The following is a 21972-nucleotide window of genomic DNA, read 5'->3' as shown; positions in this document are numbered from 1 at the left end:
GTTTCAACTGTGAACCTGCCGGCAGGATGAACGCTAATGCAAATGAATCAACCGTACAGCCTCACATGGCTCCAGGTTATCCCTCTACTAAATTCAGCCCTCTAAATCCAGACTGAAGTGAAAAAACTGTGCTAGACTACACATACTTCAACTAGATAGTTAAGAAATAAATAATTGTTTATTGGTTGCCGAGTTTCAATTCATGTTTTGTTTCTGAATAAATAATTTCCAGAATTAATATAGCTCCAATATATTCCTTTGTTCTGTAAATAAAATTTAAAATAAATCACATCAGTCCCTGTCTCTAGTGGGCAGAGGCATAGAGGCTGGCTAGGCGGCTGCAATAGGGTCTAAGGAGCAGGCCGTGGCTCAGGTTGGCGACCTCCTAGTTGCCAATGTTTGCAAACAAAGGGGAAAAATTAGTCAAAAGTTCATGCTGCCCATTTTTCCTAGAAGCGATTGGGTGGGGGCAAGCAAGCTTCAGATGAAATGCTTGCTATGATGCCCTCTCTATTCTATGCACGACATTGCAAGTGGGGCTCACAATCTAATTTCCCTACCTCTGACTCACGCATACGTTAAGACCTATTTTAAAGGAAGCCAATCAAACTACTAGTATATTTTTTGAGCGTGGGAGGAAATCAGAGTACTTAGAGGAAACCCACAAAAGCACGCGACTACGTGTCTATGTTGCACTGATTTAAACTCAGGACTTTTTTAAAGTCCTTTTGCTGCAGGACTGTCTTGTGTTAGCTGAAGATGGGTACTGCCAAGAGTGTGTTTTCTGTTTTGCTACCATCTGAGCTTGCTACAGCTGTTAATAGTTCTACAGTAGAGGTTCTATATTCTATAACTCTATACCTGAAAATGTATGGCTGAATTATACTGCCTGCCACTAGAATGCAACCCCGAGAACTAAGCATATTACTGGGCAAGTCAAAGAAGAAACAAGATTAGTATATAAGTATGCTTGATCCTAGTCACTGCTTCCAAGGGGCGTGTACAGAATTCAGAGAGCCTCACAGCAAAACTCCCTCAAGAAAAAAACATGTTATAGCAACTAAAACTGACTATACTCTCTATTGTTGTGTCTCTCTCCCTTTTTCTTAGACAGGGCTAGCCTCAGGCGCATCACCTGCCCTTGCTGAGGAAGGGGCACCTTATAGCAGTTTTATTTAGACATTGTTATTAGATTACGTTATGTATGTTATTTGCTCATTGTATGTTGGTATTATTTGAGCACTGTATGGTGTAATTTACATTGCATTGTGTGGCATTGCTACTAAGGCATTATACCGTATATTATTGTTGCGTGTATGGTGGTGGTAGTACTGTATTAGCATTGTTATCTAGTATATTGAGTATTAAAGTGTAATTTCACTAATATATGGCACTGTTATTTGGGCACCATTAGGGTTGCACAATGCATCGAAATATCGATACTATTTCGATGCCCCGCACCCTCAAACGGTTCAATACCGTTAATTCATGTATTTTGATACTAAGCAGGGCGGTCGCACAGCTTAGTATTGTAACACATGAATGTAGTGAGAGTGGGGCTGCGGCTATGTAATGCAGCCATTGCCCCCCTCCTGACAATTGTGCGCGCACGGTCAGCATGATGTGATGTGGTCGGCGATGCACTAATGAGCGCCGGCCCTGAAGACAGAGAATATGGCGGACGCACTGCAAAACACCCCCATGTTCTGTCTTCAGGGCCGGCGCCGCCGCTCATTAGTACAGCGCCAGCTACATCACCTCATGATGCCCGCGCGCACACCTGTTGACAGGAGCTGGGCAATGTCTGTATTACACAGCTGCAGCCCCACTCTAACGGTCGCAGCCCCGCTTTAATATATCCGCCACCATACCTTTGAATGCTGCAATCAAAGCTGATGGCAGCATTCAAGGAGAAAATGAGAAGGGGGGTGCCCATGGAATCCCTGTGACACGATCGAGGGAAATACCATATATGGGCAGACAGCCCAGGGTCCATTGAAGACCCCCAGGGCTGTCTGACCATATTTCCTGTTGTTAGGGCATACTTGGGTATGTCCTAACAACTGCCTGTGTACTATCAGTACACAGGCTACTCTACTGGTATATAGATATATGCCAGTACAGTCAAGTTTAAAAATAGAAAAGTAGAAAAAATAAATAAAAAACACATTCAGTATCGTCGCCACCGTTATAACCTGCACAACAAATTTAAGTGTCATTTATGATGTGTACGCTGTAAAAAATGTAAATAAAAACGACTTTCTTTCACTTATAAATATGAGTCACGAGGTATTATGAATTTTAAACTTCCACGTGCCTAACATTAATAGTAATTAACCCCATCATGTACCTCACACATTAACCCACTGTTGTCCATTATGACTGAGAGAAACTGTCCTATCTATCTATCTATCTATCTATCTATCTATCTATCTATCTATCTATCTATCTATCTATCTATCTATCTATCTATCTATCTATCTATCTATCTATCTATCTATCTATCCATCTATCTATCCATCTATCTAAAGGTGTCTGTGGTCAATAGAAGTGAATTGGTCCGTAATTGCGGACCGTAGTTACAGTCCAGAGGGCCTTAGGCTGGGGTTACACAGCGACTTTGGCCACGACACTGGTCGCATGCACAAAGATCACTATGGAATCAGCTTTGGAAAATTTGCTCTCCAAAAGCCAGATTGCGAACATTGCATTCATCGTAAGCTCTGCCTTGCGCCCAGCGCGTAAGAAATGCGCACACATATTTGGTATCGTTGAAGTCAGCTGAAGTTGCCAAATATGTATTCAAGTGTGTTTACCCAAAAAACATTACCTAAAATTACATATTCACATTTATTTATTTTTTATTTCCATTTTTCCTTTTACATTTATTAAAAAGTAAAATATATCTATTATTTTTTTACACATTATAGAAGCCCAACATGTTCTGAGAAAAAAAACAACAAATACATATAGTTTGGAAGAGTAATAGAAGAACAATTTTCTTTTAAATTGGCACATGGCAAAAACTCTCCTATTTTCGGTGCGTATGGTGCACTGAAAATTTGCTACAAATTACAACATAACTCATGTGAATACGGTTTACCTTTTTTTGAAAGATGGAATAGCGTAGTGGACTATACTATTCCATCCTGAGGGATCCCGCAAAAAAACGTACACCGCTACTGACAATACTATATGGACAGTATTCCCAATTCCGATGTCCCCAGGCAGAGCATCACAATCGCTCTGCCCTTGGACTTTGGCCCTGGGGAAGCTCCTGACACTATTGTCCAAATATGGTCATCAGGAATAGCACGGGAGTACCCGGGCATAGCTCTACTAGAAGCTCTGCCTGGGGACTCTAGCCCTGGGAAAGCTACTAACGTCACTGTCCATTTATGGACAGTGACTTCAAGAGTATCCCCAGTGCCATTCCACGGGCGACGTATCCCACTGAATGCCATACAGTGGGATACGTTTTGGCTGAATTGAACAAAATCCAGGGCGTTAACCGGTCATGTGCCTGACCCATGGTTTTGTTCACTGTTAACGCGCATAACGTACAAACGTGAGCGCACAACTTTTCGTTGCCCAACCCTCAGTAATGGAGGGGGGCCCAGAAATTGGTGATCAGTTAGGGTCCAACAACCAGCACCCCCGCCGATGGGGGGGTCATAAAAGCGCTGCTTCTTCTTCATTTCTGCTTGCCCACTGTGAATCGCTGTCACACATATATCGGCGGTTCACAGTATTACAGTCTGGCACAATAGAGGAAAGTTGGCACCACTGTTTGTTTCCACAGTATGGACCAGGTATGTAAATGCAAATGGAGTCAGGGTTTCTTGGTCAAACAAACTTCGGGTGGTGCTCAGCATGAAAAGAGACAGTCTTGCAATATCATGTAGGTGAGAAAAATGAAAATGCGGCACTCACCCGTTTGTATTTCTTCTGAACTTTAATATAACATCTTGGCAAAGATAAAAAGCATTACAGGGAGGACAGCAAGTTGTTTGGTTACAGCCTGTTTTGCGCTAGAGACAGCGCTTCTTCTTCAAGAAGCGCTGTCTCTGGCGCGAAACAGGCTGTAACGTACAACTTGCTGTCCTCCCTGTAATGCTGTCTCTAGCGCGAAACAGGCTGTAACCTACAACTTGCTGTCCTCCTTGTAATGCTTTTTATCTTTGCCAAGATGTTATATTAAAGTTCAGAAGAAATACAAACGGGTGAGTGCCGCATTTTCATTTTTCTCACCTACATGATATTACAGTCTGTTCACTTGAAGGCTGTAGTACTGTGAACTCCCACTACAAGTGTGTCAACGATTCACAGTGTGGGCAGTAAAGGAAATGAAGGGGAGGCAGTGCTCGTAAGAGTTCTGCAGCCCCTTTAAAACAGCTGATCGACAGGGTGCCGGGCGTCGGACCCCGATCGATCACATATTAGTGGCCTATCCAGAGGATAGGCCATCGCATTTTTTAGGATAGGAAAACCCCTTTAATGACTGTGTGAAGGGGAAGCAGCAAAAGCAATACAGTGCTGAGCCGTCTCTCACCATGGGCTCCCTAGCGCTAGCCTGGTCAGCCTCCATAGTAGGTACACAGCTGCTGCTTCCTGCAATCTAAACAGTTGGTTAATACATAGTTACAATTTTTTCCGGAAAATCTCAAAGAAGACTGTGGACTCTTTAGCATGTCCAGTAATAAACCTCTTAAAGTCAAGAAGAACTCTTATGAGGCATACAAGAACATAAGGCTGCAAAATCAAGCCAATAGCATCTATTAGCCTGTGTATGGTCGTCTTCTGTCTACATGAACATGCTGGAATGGAACCCTAAGTAACCTGGCTGTTAAACAGGACGTGTCAGCTCTCCTGACATGTCTGTTTCAGTTTTTAACTTGTATTCCCAGTTAAAAAATAATGCTGCAGCATCTTTTCTAAGAACGCTTTACTGTGCCGTTCCTGTTATTCTCTTTTTCAAAGGGGTGTGTCCTCACACAGTCTCACTCTGCCAGTACTGATTGGACAATGTCAAACTGTGTAGAGACACCTCCTAACAGGTAACACCCAGTTGTCAATTTATTTATACATTTCTAGGAGCAGTAAAAGAGGAACAGCACAACAAAGAAGTTCTAAGAAAAGATGCTCCAGAATTGTTATATTTTGGGGAATGCAAGTATTTACTAAGGTCGTATTCACACAAACAGATGTCAAATGGGCTGATTGCACCCATGCGGGACCCGATTTCACAGATCCATCATAGACTTGAGTCTATGGAAGGATCCGGGAAAACGGTCAAAAATAGGACATACCCTATTTTTTCACTGGCCATTCACATGGTGTGTTAAAAAAACATCTGTATGAATAGCCCCATAGACATGCATTGATTTTAATGCAGACATGTGACGGCGTTAAAAAAAGTCGACTACGCTATCGCTTCCGGCAAAATGACGGAACCCTTGCACAACAGACACAATTGGAAACCATGGGCACTGGATCCGTCACCATTGAAATCAATGGTTATGGAAACAGAAACCTCTGGTTTCCGTTTGTGTCAGTTTGTGTCTGTTCAGAGTCCCGTTCTGACGGAAAGCTCAGACGGAACGTCAGAACAGGACTCCAACGCAGATGTGAACGAAGCCTTACCCTGAAGGTCATTATAGAAATGAGTGACCGTCAAATAAATGATTGTTCTACCACAAGTTCTGCCATGACACTCATGCATATTCAGCTCTGCCAAACATGTATGTAATTTCTGTAGAGATTTGGGGAGATAAGTAGGTACCGTATTCAGCACCACTTATCTGTTAATAGCACCTCAATATGCCTGCTCAGCGTTGATGTCTCCTGGATGCATAGAGCTCACGTTGTATAAAGTATAGCGTATCTGTGGGAGGGTTGGACGGTCTAAGATAATGGAGTAGACGGGACATTCATTAAATTAGAGCTAGGCCTCCACGTGGACACCAGCATTTTCTTACTGCTAATCCCTGATCCAAGAGGATGAAAAAATTAAGACACATGCAGTTGTTTTTACTCCTCCATTTTGGAAAATATTTAAACAAAAGTGGGAAAATCGTAGTAAACCTGTCAACCTGTACGATTCTTTGCATCTCCAGCACCAGCCTTGTCTGGACGCTACTTATCTCATCCACTATTGAAATAACATGTATGTTTTGTGAGAATCAGGGAAGATCGCTGTCAAATGATTGTGTGGCCGACATCCTATAGCTCTTATCACCTGCTGATTTGTCTCGTGATAAAACTTGCTTTAATTCAGTATCAGTAGCAGGTAAAATGCTTCTGTTCAGGAATTCAGGGACGATTGATAACCCGGGTTAAAGTCCAGGTAGTTTGGGATGACGCAGGGGTTAATGAAAAGTAAACCTATAATTTAATTCTATTGATTTAATTCTGTCCAAAATTCTTTAAAGGGATCAGAGCTTTCAGGGTTTTACTTCTTCAGATTTACAAATCCTCTGCTTCCCTTCACATAGCCATAGAGTTACTGTACATGATAAAATTTTCACTGTATAGGGAATTATACAGCTCCTACTGAACGCAATAATAAAATAGTACGGAGTGAGCCCCGCTCTAGTGGTGGCAGAAATGTATTATTTAACTTCGCATTTGTATATTTAATAGTGCCTAGTGTTTGTTTGCTGACTTGAGCTGCCTCATAATCTTAAATTCCCAGGTTTTAGAACAAAGAACCTTTATCCAATTATATACCATACCAAAATATATATTCCCATGGGGAAAATGTACCTGCCGGTACGCACACCATATTGGTCTGACACAAGCGACATCTCTCTGTTTGTGCTGGTAAAATGGAAGCGGACTTCTAGTTGCACTCAGTGATTTGATTTCTCCAATTAGCCCACCAATAGAAATGTACAGAAAAGTAATGGCGAATAATGGCAGATACAACCTGGCATTGTTTAATAGTGTGAGCCATTTACGCCAACAATGCAGCACACACTACACTGTTTTATGAGACTCGAGTACAGCTCTGATGTATTCCAATCTTAAAACACCTCCCTCTAATATTTACAACCATGTAAACAACTTAGATTACATTTGAATACAAACTGCTTTCACACAAAGCACAATGACCTCATATAACATACCTGTGTAGAGTAAAAAAAAGCATCCATATAAGCGATAAAGCATTAACATACAGTACCATCCCATTGGCAACCGGTGAGCTTGATAATTTGTTTACCAGATAACAAAAAATTGGACGCAGATTCAAATAGTCTACAATTTTTTAGGATCTGTTGCAGAAAAAAGTGCAACCCTTTTTATTATAGTCTTTAGTGCTGTAAGTACAACCAATAGGGAATACATAAAATATAGTAGGTATAGTATATAATATAAAAACAGAAACAGTCAGTATGAAGAAACTCACATATTCACAATATATATTTGTAAAGGTTAGTCAGGTGCTCCCTAATTTTTAGCAATATGTGAACAGATTCTTCTTAACAAAGTTATTCATTAGTCAATTATAGTATACCCCAAGATGGACACTCAGGTCTAGGTTTAGGAATTGATTTATCTTCATCACACATGTCGTACACCAAAAAAAAATACATTGCATTGAACTTTAACTTCCAGGACTTTAATATTGATGGCCTATCCTTGGGATAGGCCATCAGTGTTTGATTGGTGGAGTCTGACTCCCGCCAATCAACTGAATGAAGGGGTTGTGGCACATCAGTGATCACTGCATTTCCATTGTTGTTTACCCAGGCCATCAATTTAAAAGGAGTTATCCAAATTAAGTTAATGAAAAAAAAAAAACCCTGCTAAAAATGTCCTGGTTTACAGTGTTTTTTTTACTTTTGGGCAGCATGTGACCACTGCAGTAAATCAGACGGCTCAGGGGTGACATCTCATATTCCTGTCATCATGGCGCCCATCGCTGAGCGTTCATGCCAGGATTGCAACACATAACCGCATCTGATTGGCCACAGTGATCACTTGCTCATCGCATGTAAATAAACACCTGGAGGATCACCTGAGCGTCAGTGCTGGATCGCTGGTGGAAAGAATAGGTGAGTTCTGATTGTTTTTTCTTTTAGGACATTTACAGCCGTTTGTAAAAAATTTGAACCACCCGGTTAACCCCTTAGAAATATACTTACAAATGATATTACATGCAAGAATAACTATGATTGAAGTGAATACAATGCAGTCCCTGTACAACTGCTTCTTTAGGTGGGGTATGGTCCGAGAATAAATCATTTATTTAAAACTCAAAAACCTCAAAACATTAACTCCTCAGTGTGTGATCCGACTTATACCCCCCCCCCCCTCTTATTGCTCTTCTGCCATGACACCTCTTGAGATCCCTGCTATTTCATTACAGTGCTTCTTATTACAGTCTGGCCCAATTTGCTGTTCATTCCCTTTCCTACTGATTCTCTGCAATTTATGGTTCCCCATTTTCAGTAGCTGTTCACACTTCCTGCTCATACTTCACTTATTACTGTAGTTACTGTCTTTAAACACGACTGTTTTCATAAAGGTCTCCCCCCTACTCTACTGTATAAATAAATCCAAACTCTTGTGTATTACTTTGGCACTCGCACTCTCTATTGGTAATGGAGTGCTCTGTTAATTACGTTGTCTGCCTTAAAAGCGTTAACTGTCTTTGTTATGAGGCTTTTGTTATAATATTACTTTGTTAGATTCTAGGCTTCAAGGAAAACTCCATCTGTAAGCAACAGTTTACGCCACTCCACCACATGTAAAATCCTCACAACACACGTAGTAAGTTTGTAAATACTATGTATTGCTTGTCTTTTTCTCCATTCATGTCAAAAGCTAAATTTAAAATTCTGTTGGTTTCCTGTCACCAGAGAGCAATGCAATGTGGGAACTCAGGTGACAGAAAAGGCAATTTTACATGGGCCAATGATCGGGCAAACAAGCGTTCATATAAACGCTAATTTACGATCATTGCCCTGTGTAATCAGGGCATCGATCAGCCGATGAATGCTCGTTCATCGACTGATCGTTTTGGTTATGCAGCACAAAATATATATAATAATAATGTGCTGCCGACATGATGGAAATGCATTGATAGTAATGATCGCTCGTCCCCATTTATTACTGTTCATAGCTCCTTGTGAAAGAAGTAAAAGAGCGCCGATCCAACGAGCTGTCTCGTTGATCAGCGCACGTTTTTACAGCCAAAACTGGCCGGTGTAGAAGGAACCTAACACAGTTAGAGCTAAGCTGTTAGGTCACATGTCTGACAGCAGGGGGAGATAAACCGCTGTCTGTTTCCATGGGAAACCAGTAGAATTGAGCTGTTCTGGATATGAAAAAGCAGGATTAAAACCAGGTACAGGGACTACATTGTAGAGTTGTTCTTGTTGATTAAAATGACGTGTCTCTGATTTTTGGAGAACACTTTATTACAAGGTCATTTAGTATTAAAGAGAAATGTAAATCGAGTAAAACCTTGTCTTTTTTAAAGCTGGAAGCACTGCCATATTAATGTCCCTATAAATAACTGCAGTGGTGACAATTGGTACTACAAGTAATTGGCATTTGTAATAAGATTTAAAGGAGATAACTCCCAGACACAGCGTACCCCTGTTTTTGTCAACAAGAATTATATAGTCAGAAATATTACAGAAAGTTACAGTTTTACAGAAGATCAACACTCATCCTCCTTCTTTCAATATTACGCCATATATCTCACGAATGTACCAGCAAAATCTCTCACACATGTAGCTAGATGAACAGTCAACTTACTTTCAAAATCCAAGAAAAAATGTGGACAATTTTCTAAGTCTTTGCCCAGAACCTTAATGAGATTTCCCATGACCTGTTGACCTAAGAAAGATGAGAAATAATTCAGAACGACTCACATGTATAGAATATCTTCATTCCTTTAGACACTGTACTGTATCAGCCTTAAAGGTGTATGAGGCCCTCCAATATCTGTCTCGTAGTCCCCCTCGTAGAAAACTAATGTAACGGTGAAAATCCTTAATTCTTACATGATCATTAAGGTGTAAGTTTCTCTCATACTTTCTTCACGGAAATGCAGCTTTTGGTGTTACCACTTCTGTTTTTGTCTATTTCTGAGCAGCGGGAGGAAGCTGGGAGTCAGTTTGTATTTTTCACACTTCCTGTGTGAGATACACTATGATCAGCACTCTAAATGTCTATATGCTGATAGATATCTTGCTAAGTCTTCTATTAGAATGGCTGCTAATTTCAATAATTCAGAATTAATAACAAGAGAAACACTACTTAAAGGGGAACACCGATGTATGACATAAATATGTTAGATAAAAGGAAAAAGACTTTAATGGGCAGCACATTTCCGCCTATTAGTTACATGTATACTGTACTGTAGCATTAACATAATAAAGCATTGATCTTGTGCTCTTAACCCAATTTGTAGGAAGTCATTGTCTACCAAACTCCTGCTAGTGTTCATGTGTCCTTTACGTCTTCTTTTCTAATAAACACGGTTATTTTCTATCTAATGTTATTTTCTTACCAGTTTTGACCAGCAGCTGGAGAGCAGACACCCGGAGTCACTTCATTAGCACAAAGATCTGAAAGTTAGAAATATGTGAGGACAGATAACGTGTACATAGGATAAAATATTTTATGAAATTTGCACTAGTTTCAATCTAAAAATAATATTGGTACATGATCATCAGAACCACTTCAAATAATCTTCAGTATACACTTATATTAACAGTCAAACATGTAGACAAGAAATAAATAGCACCCATACACAGTAAAGACATGTAAGAAGACATCTCTCTTTCAATACACCATACCCTCCAACTTTAAAGATTCTGGCGGTACAGTACAGCCGTACACATAAGAGTGTGATCATGCAGAATGCGGCTGATCAATCATCTATCAGATCGATCATACCAACAATCCCACCAGCAACATGCCCAACTAAACTGGCAGATTAAACACATAATTAAAAAAGTCGCATGCGCAAAGTGGCTTAGGATATACACATCTAGTTCCAGGGAACGACGGCCGAACATTTCCAACCTGACAGATCATATTTTTGCCAGACAGATATCTGCCGTCGGCAATCGTGAAAAATGTTAAAACAACGTTTGACCGAAGTCGTGAAAATCTGCCTTGTTGGGTGACTTTATTTTATGTGTATGACCAAACTTCTCAAACGGTGAGGCGGGCCGCACTGGTGAGGTGCCACCCCCGCTGTTGGTGAGGTGCCTTCTTTAGCGTGATTATATGCTAATCTATATTGCTGCAAAGACCTTCATTTGATCTGATTTAGTCAATTTAGTTAATTTTGTGCTTATTGTATTTCTATACTGGGTTAAGTAAAAGATTGAATATAAATTGAACCAAATTTATTTTGGTTTGGACTTCGCCCACTGGTGAGGCTCATTCATCACCATGTTTTTGCTGGTGAGGCAGCAGTCAAAAAAGATTGAGAAGCCCTGATTTAGTCTATACTGCCAAGAATCCTGCAAGCATTGCACATCAGAGGCAAAGAAGTTTAGCCCAAAGCAGGAGGAGGTGAGGGACATTTGTGACTGGAATGGAGGAATCTGTGGCACTGTATGGAGGCATCTCTATGGCAGACACTCTGGGGGGAATCTGTGCACTGCATGGGATCATCTCAGTAGAAGGCACTCTGAGGGCATCTATGGCATTGTATAGGGGTATCTTTATGGCAGGCACCCCTGAACACCGTATGGGGGCCTCCTCGTGGGGATATCTGAGGCATCTTATGTGGGCATATAAGGCTGGCACACTATTAAGCGAACCCCAATGGCTTACTCATAGGGACATTTGGGGCTTACAAAAGACAAAGGGCATTGCTTTCTGTCCATCAGTCTGGCATGCTGTACTTCTTTTCCAAATGTTGGAGGCTGTACTATACTGGTATACATTGTACAATGAATTTATTACTCCTGACTTGTATATTGTATACGTGAAAACATGACCTGCTAGACTGTGAAATCACTGCATTATTTATTGTTAATGCCTTCCATGCATGAATAGTGAATTGCAGAGGACACTAAAGCTTTTTACAAGATTCCCTCTCTGTGCTCCATAGACAGCTGTTCCTATTTGTAGGTCCACTTCCATGCATGTCATAGGACTGTAACAGCACTGTGGAAGTGGACTAAGCAGGACCAATGTCTTCTTTATCCACAACTTTCACTTTTCCTTTTTACACAAGCAGTCCACAGTATCTTCTCTCTTTCTTATTTGAAAACATGAATAGCATTTCTCTAATGTATACCCATTGTAAATTCTGCTACATCAAAGGAAATTTACTAAAAAGGAAATAAGAGCATTTCATGTAAAACTGTTCTTTAGCATTTGCATAATTTAATAAGATAGATAAGAATATATAATACCAGTGGTGTAACTACCGCCGTAGCAGCCGTAGCGACTGCTACGGGGCCCGTGGCATGAGGGGGCCCGTGTCGCCCGCCGGCACGGGCCCCCACCATGGCCGCAGGTATCTCCCCGCTCTGCCATTAAACAAAAGACATGTATCCCCTATCCACAGGATAGGGGATACATGTGTGATCGCTGGCAGCGATAGGGAGAACGGGGGACTGAAAGTCACCTGAAGTTCTCCATCACAAACCTCGGACTTCCGGGGTCTGTGTCGGCAGCTCCGTAGAAATGAATGGAGCGCCGGTCGCGCTTGTGCGCATGCGTGACCAGCGCTCCTTTCATTTTTATTGAGCTACCGACACAGACGCCGGAAGTCAGAGGTTAGTCATGGAGAACTTCAGGGGACTTTCAGGCCCCCGTTCTCCCTATCAATGCCAGCGATCACACATGTATCCCCTACCCTGTGGATAGGGGATGCATGTTATTTGTAGGACACACTATAGGTCGCATTTTTTTTGGGGGGGGGGGGGGCTTTATGGCGTTCCCTACAGGGGGGGGCGCTGTATGGCGTTCCCTGCAGGGGGGGGCGCTATTTGGAGTTCCATGCAGGGGGGGGGGCGCTGTATGGCGTTCCCTGCAGGGGGGCGCTGTATGGCGTTCCCTGCAGGGTGGGGCGCTGTATGGCGTTCCCTGCAGGGGGGGGCGCTATTTGGAGTTCCATGCAGGGGGGGGCGCTGTATGGCGTTCCCTGCAGGGGGGCGCTGTATGGCGTTCCCTGCAGGGGGGGGCGCTGTATGGCGTTCCCTGCAGGGGGGGGCGCTGTATGGCGTTCCCTGCAGGGGGGGCTGTATGGCGTTCTCTACAGTGGGGGCTGTATGGCGTTAGCGCCATACAGCCCCCTCTGTAGAGAACGCCATACAGTCCCCCTGTAGATAACGCCACACAGTCCCCCTCTGTAGATAACGCTACACAGTCCCCCTCTGTAGATAACGCCATACAGTCCCCCCTGTAGATAACGCCATACAGTCCCCCTCTGTAGATAACGCCATACAGTCCCCCCTGTAGATAACGCCATACAGTCCCCCTCTGTAGATAACGCCATACAGTCCCCCCTGTAGATAACGCCATACAGTCCCCCTGTAGATAACGCCACACAGTCCCCACTGTAGATAACGCCACACAGTCCCCCCTGTAGATAACGCCACACAGTCCCCCTGTAGATAACGCCATACAGTCCCCCCTGTAGATAACGCCCCACAGTCCCCCTCTGTAGATAACGCCACACAGTCCCCCTCTGTAGATAACGCCATACAGTCCCCCCTGTAGATAACGCCATACAGTCCCCCCCTGTAGATAACGCCACACAGTCCCCCTCTGTAGATAACGCCACACAGTCCCTCTCTGTAGATAACGCCATACAGTCCCCCCTGTAGATAACGGCATACAGTCTACAGGGGGGGCTGTATGGCGTTATCTACAGGGGGGGGCTGTATGGCGTTATCTACAGTGGGGCGCTGTATGGCTTTAGCTACAGGGGGGACTGTGTGGCGTTATCTACAGAGGGGGACTGTGTGGCGTTATCTACAGGGGGGACTGTAAAAAAGGCACTATCTAAAAGGGGGGGGGGGTTGTGTGACACCCACGGGAGGGGGGGCCCCAGTCAAAAGTTTGCTATGGGGCCCAGTCTTTCCTAGTTACGCCCCCCTGTATAATACGTTGTTATATGTTTGCCTCTCTATAATAGGAGCTCTTGTGGGAGTCCAAGTGTCTTAAGAAAATATGTTCAACAAACAAAAATAACAATTTACAAAAAAATACATCTGAAAACATAACCCTATAGTCACAGACCATTAACATAAACTCGAAAAGTCGTAACCTACCAACAGACAATACCAATGCTGAACAAGCACATAATATAAGTATAATCTAAATGGCCTTAGGGCTGGTTTCACATCATAGGGTTCTATGGAGATCTTAGTTTAGATTCAGTGGTGAACGAGTATTGCAGTGTGAAACTGTCCTAAGGCCCAGGTTCACACTCTGCATTTAAAAGCAGTTTTCTCTATATGGAGCTATATATTTGCAACTCTATGATAGGAGATTGTTCTAGGAGTTCAAGAATCTAAGGGTCCTATTGCACCAGCCAATTTTGGTGGTAACATCGAGACAGCTCGTTGATCGGCACTCGTTTGCTCCTTTAACAAGGGGCTAGTATGGGGACGAGCGTTCGTTACTACGATCGTTCATCCCCATAGATTTCTATAATGTCAGCAGCGCGTCTCCCTGTGACTGAAAGGCTCATAAAAATGTATTTCATTCTAGTACCCCACTTCTTAAAGAGAACCTTTCACCTCCCCAATCATGTGCAGCTGAGTGCAGCATGTTATAGGAAAGGCTTCACAAACCCTGTCTCATGTAAAATTATTTTTCTAACTCCCTCCGTTATTTACATAATGGTGCCGTTATATTTGGCGCCTGATTTGTAAATAAGCCCCTGAACTGTCAATGGGGCGTTTCTAACTAACTAAGGCCGGATTCACACGAGCGTGTGCCTTTTGCGCGCGCAAAAGGTCCATAAAAGCTCCGTGTGTCAGCAGCATATGATGCGTGGCTGCGTGATTTTCGAGCAGCCGCCATCATTATGACACTCTGTTTGTATGTTTGTAAACAGAAAAGCACGTGGTGCTTTTCTGTTTTCCTTCATAGTTTTTACTGCTGTTGCGCGAATCACGCGTGTCACACGGAAGTGCTTCCTTGTTCTGCGCGTGATTTTCACACACCCATTGATTTCAATGGGTGTGTGATGCGCGAAAAACGCACAAATATAGGACATGTCGTGAGTTTTACGCAGCGGACATACGCTGCGTGAAAATCACGGACAGTCTGAACGGCCCCATTGACTAACATAGGTCCGAGCGTGCATGCGTGAAGGCGCTTGCACGCTATCTGCAGCACAAACACCAAGTCTGTGTATGTTCTCGCGGGAGGGAACACAGCGCAAGCCACCCTAACACTGTCCGCAGCTGATTGGACAGTGTCAGAGCGGAGACATCACGTTCCCTTGCGTTTTAGTTAGTTAGAATTGACTAGGCAGGGGCTTATTTACATATCGGGCGCCAAATATAACGGCACCGATATGTAAATAATGGAGGGAGTTAGAAAAATAATTTTACGTGAGACAGGGTTTGTGAAGCCCTTCATATAACATGCTGCACATGTTTGGGGAGGTGAAAGGTTCTCTTTAAGAAGTGGGGTACTAAAATGAAATACATTATTATGAGCCTTTCTCCAAAAGCTACCAAGCACACTAAATGCACATGCAAACAGCTAGTAAAGCAGAGAATATGATTTCACAGCTATTTTTCACATCAGGAGATAGCATAAGACTAGGAGAATTAGAAACAGCTTCCCATAAACAGAGGCATGTTCAAATATATTGACGCACTGCACTGCATGTTAAACATACTGAGGTCTAATGACGGGATCTGTTTTGTAAAGGGACTAAGGAGCCCTGCTGCATATCTACACCATACATCATGTTAGTGTTATGGCTATACTGTCCTTACACTAACATAAGAACACAACGCTTTCAGATGTTTATAATTCTTCATTACCAGGTTTGTTATTGCTGACCTATTTCAAGGTTCTATAAGCCATATTCCTGGCTTTACATCCACTGTGGGGTTACATTTAGTCAATCTTGTAAGAGCATATGTACACAATTAAACATTATTTTACATACAAATGTAGTCTACATAAATTACATTACTTATCTTGTATTGATTCTGAGTTGCAGCTTGGATTATAACCCAGAGCGGTAATCACAATTCTGCAGGCAAAAGTCTACACAGAGCTTATTCTGAAAAGTGGGCACTGTATAGTAATCTCATATAGAAACTAATTTTCCCAGCCAGTGCTCTGGTAAGCTTTTAGAGATGTTAAATGGGGTTTCAGATAATAGGAAAACCTGCTGCTCTAGCAAAGTGAAAAGTAATAAATGTTGTAATACATTTCTATTTTAAATTCTCCTAAATGTTCTCCTCTGCCCAGGTGTTTAGATCCTGGGATGATGATTTGTCATGTCACAAGACAAATTATTATGAATGAAAGACCACTGTGTCCAGCAATCTTTGCCTGTTACGATGACACGACGCCATGATAAGTGACATGTCATCGTGCCAGGATCTAAACACAAGAGCGGTAGGCACTGGATGAATCTACTACGGAGGACAGGAGCAGAATTTTAAAGGTAAGTATATTAAAAAGTTTGTTATCTTTCAATTTTAGGAAGCTTCTGCGGCTTTCCTTATTGTTGTAAAACCATTTCAATGAAAGCAACGGGATCCTGTTTATGACCTACAACTTTATACACATAATTAAAGGACGCACTGAGCCATAATACTTTTCTATTTCTTGTTTAAACTTCTATTCGTGTGACTCAAAACACAGTCATTGTATAAAGTAAAATTTGAATTCTCTCTTTTTAATCTTAAACATACGTAAAAAAAAAAAAAATGCTATTAATCGTATTGCTGTTGTGTAGCTCTAGCCTAAATGGTGCTTGACCTTCCCCTGTGAGGACTTCTTGTCAAGCCACATAGTTGAGTACCTATTACAATATGCTAGATCCAAGGCTTCTACTCCCCTGCATGTCTCTCCTGCAGTGCAAGAAGCAGCCTCAGGAGGCAGCAAGCAATATGTTCATCAAATACTTTCTTACAAAGCTATTCAAATATAACAAGCGACCTGTTTTAGGATCCTCTTCAATCCTACGGCAGGACCATATAAGGTCCCTTTCACACCACGTTTATGGACTACGTCAGCAGTATACGTTTAAGTGTCTTCTGTGACGTATAAACTGGTTGCTATGGGCTACTTATATTCCATAACTGGGTCCTTTTCGTATACATTTGGATACTGTTTCTTGTCAGTATTAAAAGGAGTAGCCTAATGCTCTACTTACAGCAAACAAAAGTATATGCTACAGGATATGTTATCTTTCAATGAAAGTCAGTTGCATATGTATTTTTTTCATAAAAAAATAAATAAAATAATGAATTCTTTGCCCCAAACCTGATGTGATTTGGACCTAAGATGGTAAAAGTGGGCTGGCCACCACACAGGAGACAAGTGCATTTTGATAGAAGAAGCTCTATGTATAATATAAATTACCCTAGGACTAGTTTAACACCATAGGGTTCTATAAAGATCTACGCTCGGTTCAGTAGAAAAATAAGGGTGTCCGGGTGTTCCAGCCGTAATATAGAAGTATGAAACAGTCCTAAGGCCTAGGTTCACACTTTGCATTCAAATGCATTTTTTCTAGCCAAAACTGGGACTTGATCCAGAACTATAAAGCTTTCATTTATATGTCTTCTCCCTTTAGGAAAAAACGACATTAAAATGCAAAGTGTGAAGCAGACCTTCTATTTTCTTCTACATAGATGCTGATTCTTATCATGGGTAAATACGTTTAGGGTATGAATACTTTTTAGTGATTTGTCTGCATACTACCACTCACCGCTGCAATCTGTTCTTTAGGATAAAGAGTTACTGCTCTGGACACAATTATTGGATGCCATTCAGTTATTATCAGGCCAGGCATAGGAGTGAACTGGCATTTTCCAGATACCCGCTGCACTCTTTATAAAGGCAGAAGACTGTAGCTGTGTTACATAAGCATGATTTTCTCATATTTGTATTAAGGGATATACATCCATAAATATATGACATATATAAAAAGATAACAGGGGTACCAGTATGAATCCAAGGGTTTTCCATCATGGTGGCTATGTTTTATTTCTATTTTTCTGTTGTTTTATGCTGCCTATACCAGTGACTATGTGTAGTTTTATGCTGCCTATGCCAGTGACTATCTATAGCTTTATGCTGCCTATGCCAGTGACTATCTATAGCTTTATGCTGCCTATGCCAGTGACTATCTATAGCTTTATGCTGCCTATGCCAGTGACTATCTATAGCTTTATGCTGCCTATGCCAGTGACTATCTATAGCTTTATGCTGCCTATGCCAGTGACTATCTATAGCTTTATGCTGCCTATACCAGTGACTATGTGTAGTTTTATGCTGCCTATGCCAGTGACTATCTATAGCTTTATGCTGCCTATGCCAGTGACTATCTATAGCTTTATGCTGCCTATGCCAGTGACTATCTATAGCTTTATGCTGCCTATGCCAGTGACTATCTATAGCTTTATGCTGCCTATGCCAGTGACTATCTATAGCTTTATGCTGCCTATACCAGTGACTATGTGTAGTTTTATGCTGCCTATGCCAGTGACTATCTATAGCTTTATGCTGCCTATGCCAGTGACTATCTATAGCTTTATGCTGCCTATGCCAGTGACTATCTATAGCTTTATGCTGCCTATGCCAGTGACTATCTATAGCTTTATGCTGCCTATGCCAGTGACTATCTATAGCTTTATGCTGCCTATGCCAGTGACTATCTATAGCTTTATGCTGCCTATGCCAGTAGCTATCTGTAGCTTTATCCTGCCTTTACCATGACAATGCCAGTAAGCGCAGTTTGAGTGGTCCTTTAAGCAGGCCATACAGTTGGGGAAAATAAATCTTTAACTGGACTGTCTATTGCTCACCCTGATAAAGTCACAAAATTAAACAATCAAATATATTAGTAGAACATGACCCTATCTTCTCAATCTTTTTGTTACTATTAGTTATTTAATAATATTCATGTTAAGTTAAAAAAAAAAACAGCAATAAACATGATAAAGATTTAAGGACATTTATATTAAATACGTTAATGGTTTATAAGAGGAATACATTATAACGCCGTGTTAGAATATTGACATTGAAAATGTAGGCGACAGACTCCATGGCACATAAAATGAAATATTCTATTAAAACATGCAATTTAAATGCAACAAGGTAATGACTCTACAAAGTATAATTTTCATGAAACTTATTTCACACTTTGAATTTCCTTTTACATCTTTTAAACACTACCCAGAAAGAACCCTTCACTTCCTTTGTTCCAGCATTAGATGCTGCAGTGCCTGTCCATGCTTAAACATCCCCTTATCTGACCATTACTGGGTTATTCCACTTTGTGGGTGCTATGTACCACTGTACCGAGCTGCAGACAACTCCCAACCTTCTGCTCTAATGCCTCTCCCATTGAATCAGCTGTGCCTAACATAGTGCTAATCCATTCTCCAGCATCACTAGAGGGAGCGAAGACTAAGGAGGGGTGGAAGCACAGTGCGGCAGGAGAAGTGAAGGAGAGAAAAATGGAGGGAAAAGGCAGAGGAAAAGAAACAGAAAATAGGCTAAGGGATAAAGATGGAGAGCAGGATCTTGGTGATAGCCTTGACTTTCATGAAATGTATTGGCATAAAAAATATGAATCAATACAGTCATATTTCCTATGATTGTCTACGTCTATAGATATTTTCAAGACAAAACATCAACCCAAAAGTAAAATTATTGTAAAATGCACCGTCTACAATCTGAATCTTGACTCCCACTAGGCAACCATGTTCAATTCACACCTCTCATAATAGACAGATGTGGATAGATCTTTGTATGGAAGCCCTCTCTGTCTTATACATATCTTTATAATAGAAGGAATGAATGACCTTACTGACAGAGAATCATCTGTAGTACGCACTACATGTTCCATAAACATTATATAAAACGTGCATTATATTCTTCATCACAGCACACAGCTAAATCCCATACATATGTAAGTACTAAAACACATTGTAATATCCACCTTACAAGTGTATATGGATATAATGCAAGTGTGAACGTGTATGTGTGTGTATATATATATATATATATATATATATATATATATATATATATATATATATATACCATATATATCTCCCATCACATTTCTATTTTACATAATAATACATATTAATGAATACATAAATCTATACACCACACACAAATATACACAGAAATGACCAATGTCCCCTTCTGCCCTTTCCACACACAGCACTCACCGTGCAGCCATCTGCAGGAGCGTGTGAGGATAGGAGTCAGCAGCACAGTGTAGCTGTGTGTGTATGTGTATGTCTCTGTACCAAGGAGTCCTGCAGCTGCTAACTGTGCAAAATACATTACAAAAGCAGACACCCTCCCCCCAGACCAACTGTGACGTGAGCATGGGCAGATTAACCTGCTGTATGCTGACAATCGGTGGATTACCCCCATGTGGAGCATCAGTACCTTGAAGTTCTTTCTTAAAATAGCACTTCAACCCTTTAACCCGCTAAATCGAACCTGTTATTGCAAGTTAAAAATCTGCACGTTATCCTGATGAATGTCAGATACTTATACCCTACAATTGCCGGCGCCATTCTTTTCTTGGTTATTGACTAGTGTAATAAAGGACTGTAAACTGAAAATGTATAAAAAAAAAAACAAAAAAAAAAACCTTACTGCTTGATAAACAAGGAAATATTTTGTCTTTTAGTCTATCCACCATCAGGATCATGAATGAAGCATGCATACAGGATGGGGATTTGCTGAAAGACATGTCAGTCACAGATAAGGACGAGCTCTCTTCTGTACCAAAGGAGGTTTCTGTGGAGATAACCAATAGGAATGTGCTAAGAGCTCCCCCTGCCTAGTAACTGAATCCTACAAGCCCAAGAAATCTTTGGTGTAAGACGTGGTTATAAAACATGTCTTTTACTAAGGGCCATTTACAAATATTCAAAACTTGTATTTACTGAAGAATAGTCACGTAACTAAGTTCCATACACAAATCAGACTCTGTTCGTATTTGCCTTGTGGTGGTCATCGTTTTGACGGGAAGAATAGTGCTCCATGAACCGATATTCCTTCTGTCATATATGAAAGAATTTGCCACAAAGGCTCCACCGGGAACCCTTGATGCAAATGTGAACACAGCCTCAAAGTTTGTAGAGACCGAGCTGTGAGAGACCATGTCTTTATGGACCTTGCGTTGTGCACTGGGGCACAGTCATGCTGGCAAAGGAAAGGGCCTTCTACAAACTGTTACCAGAAAGTTAGAATCATACAATTGTCCAAAATGTATTTTTATACTGTAAAATTAAGATTACTCGTCACTGGAAATAAGGAACCTATCCTACACCCTGAAAAACAACCCCAGACCTTTATTCCTCCTCTACATTTTTTTACAGTAGGCACTATGCATTCCATTAGGTAGCCTTCCCCTGGCTACTAAACCAAGATTCCTCCAAATGTCAGTTAGTGAAACGTGAATCATCACTCCACAGAACACATATCCACTGCTCCAGAGTCCAGTGGCGGCGTACTTTACAACACTCCAGCCGATGCTTGGGATTGCACATGGAGATCTTGGGCTTGTGTGCAGCTGCTTGACCATGAATACCTATTTCATGAAACTTCCAAAACACAGTACTTGTGTTGATGTCACTTCCAGAGGCAGATTAGAACTCTGTAGTGAGGCAATTTTTATGCACCATGCTCTATAGCACTTTGCGGCCCCGCTCTGTGAGTTTGCGTGGTCTATCGATTCATGGCTGAGCTATTGTTACACCTAGATGCTTAAACAGGACAATAATACCACTTATGGTTGACCGGGGTAGC

General features: G+C 41.5%; 1 protein-coding gene across 3 annotated transcripts in view; it reads right to left on the bottom strand.

The window, feature by feature from the left end:
* Positions 1-20492, bottom strand: part of LOC142742872 (CYFIP-related Rac1 interactor A-like) — a 60519-nt gene extending 40027 nt beyond the window's left edge. The window contains exons 1-3 of one of the 3 annotated variants that reach the window (XM_075853056.1): positions 20376-20492; positions 10526-10583; positions 9769-9849 (exon numbers count right to left, since the gene is read on the bottom strand). In XM_075853056.1, the coding sequence (XP_075709171.1) occupies positions 9769-9838 (70 nt within the window). In that variant the 5' untranslated portion in view covers positions 9839-9849; positions 10526-10583; positions 20376-20492. Of the gene's footprint in view, positions 1-9768; positions 9851-10016; positions 10069-10525; positions 10584-20375 lie in introns of those variants that run through there. The other 2 variants (XM_075853057.1, XM_075853055.1) reach the window with 2 other exon arrangements.
* Positions 20493-21972: the final 1480 nt, after the last annotated feature.

This window comes from Rhinoderma darwinii, chromosome 2 (genome assembly GCF_050947455.1).
Source record: "Rhinoderma darwinii isolate aRhiDar2 chromosome 2, aRhiDar2.hap1, whole genome shotgun sequence".
NCBI classification, from domain to species: domain Eukaryota; kingdom Metazoa; phylum Chordata; class Amphibia; order Anura; family Rhinodermatidae; genus Rhinoderma; species Rhinoderma darwinii.
Note: the sequence above shows the minus strand (reverse complement) of the source record. Positions and strands in the feature narration are given on the sequence as shown.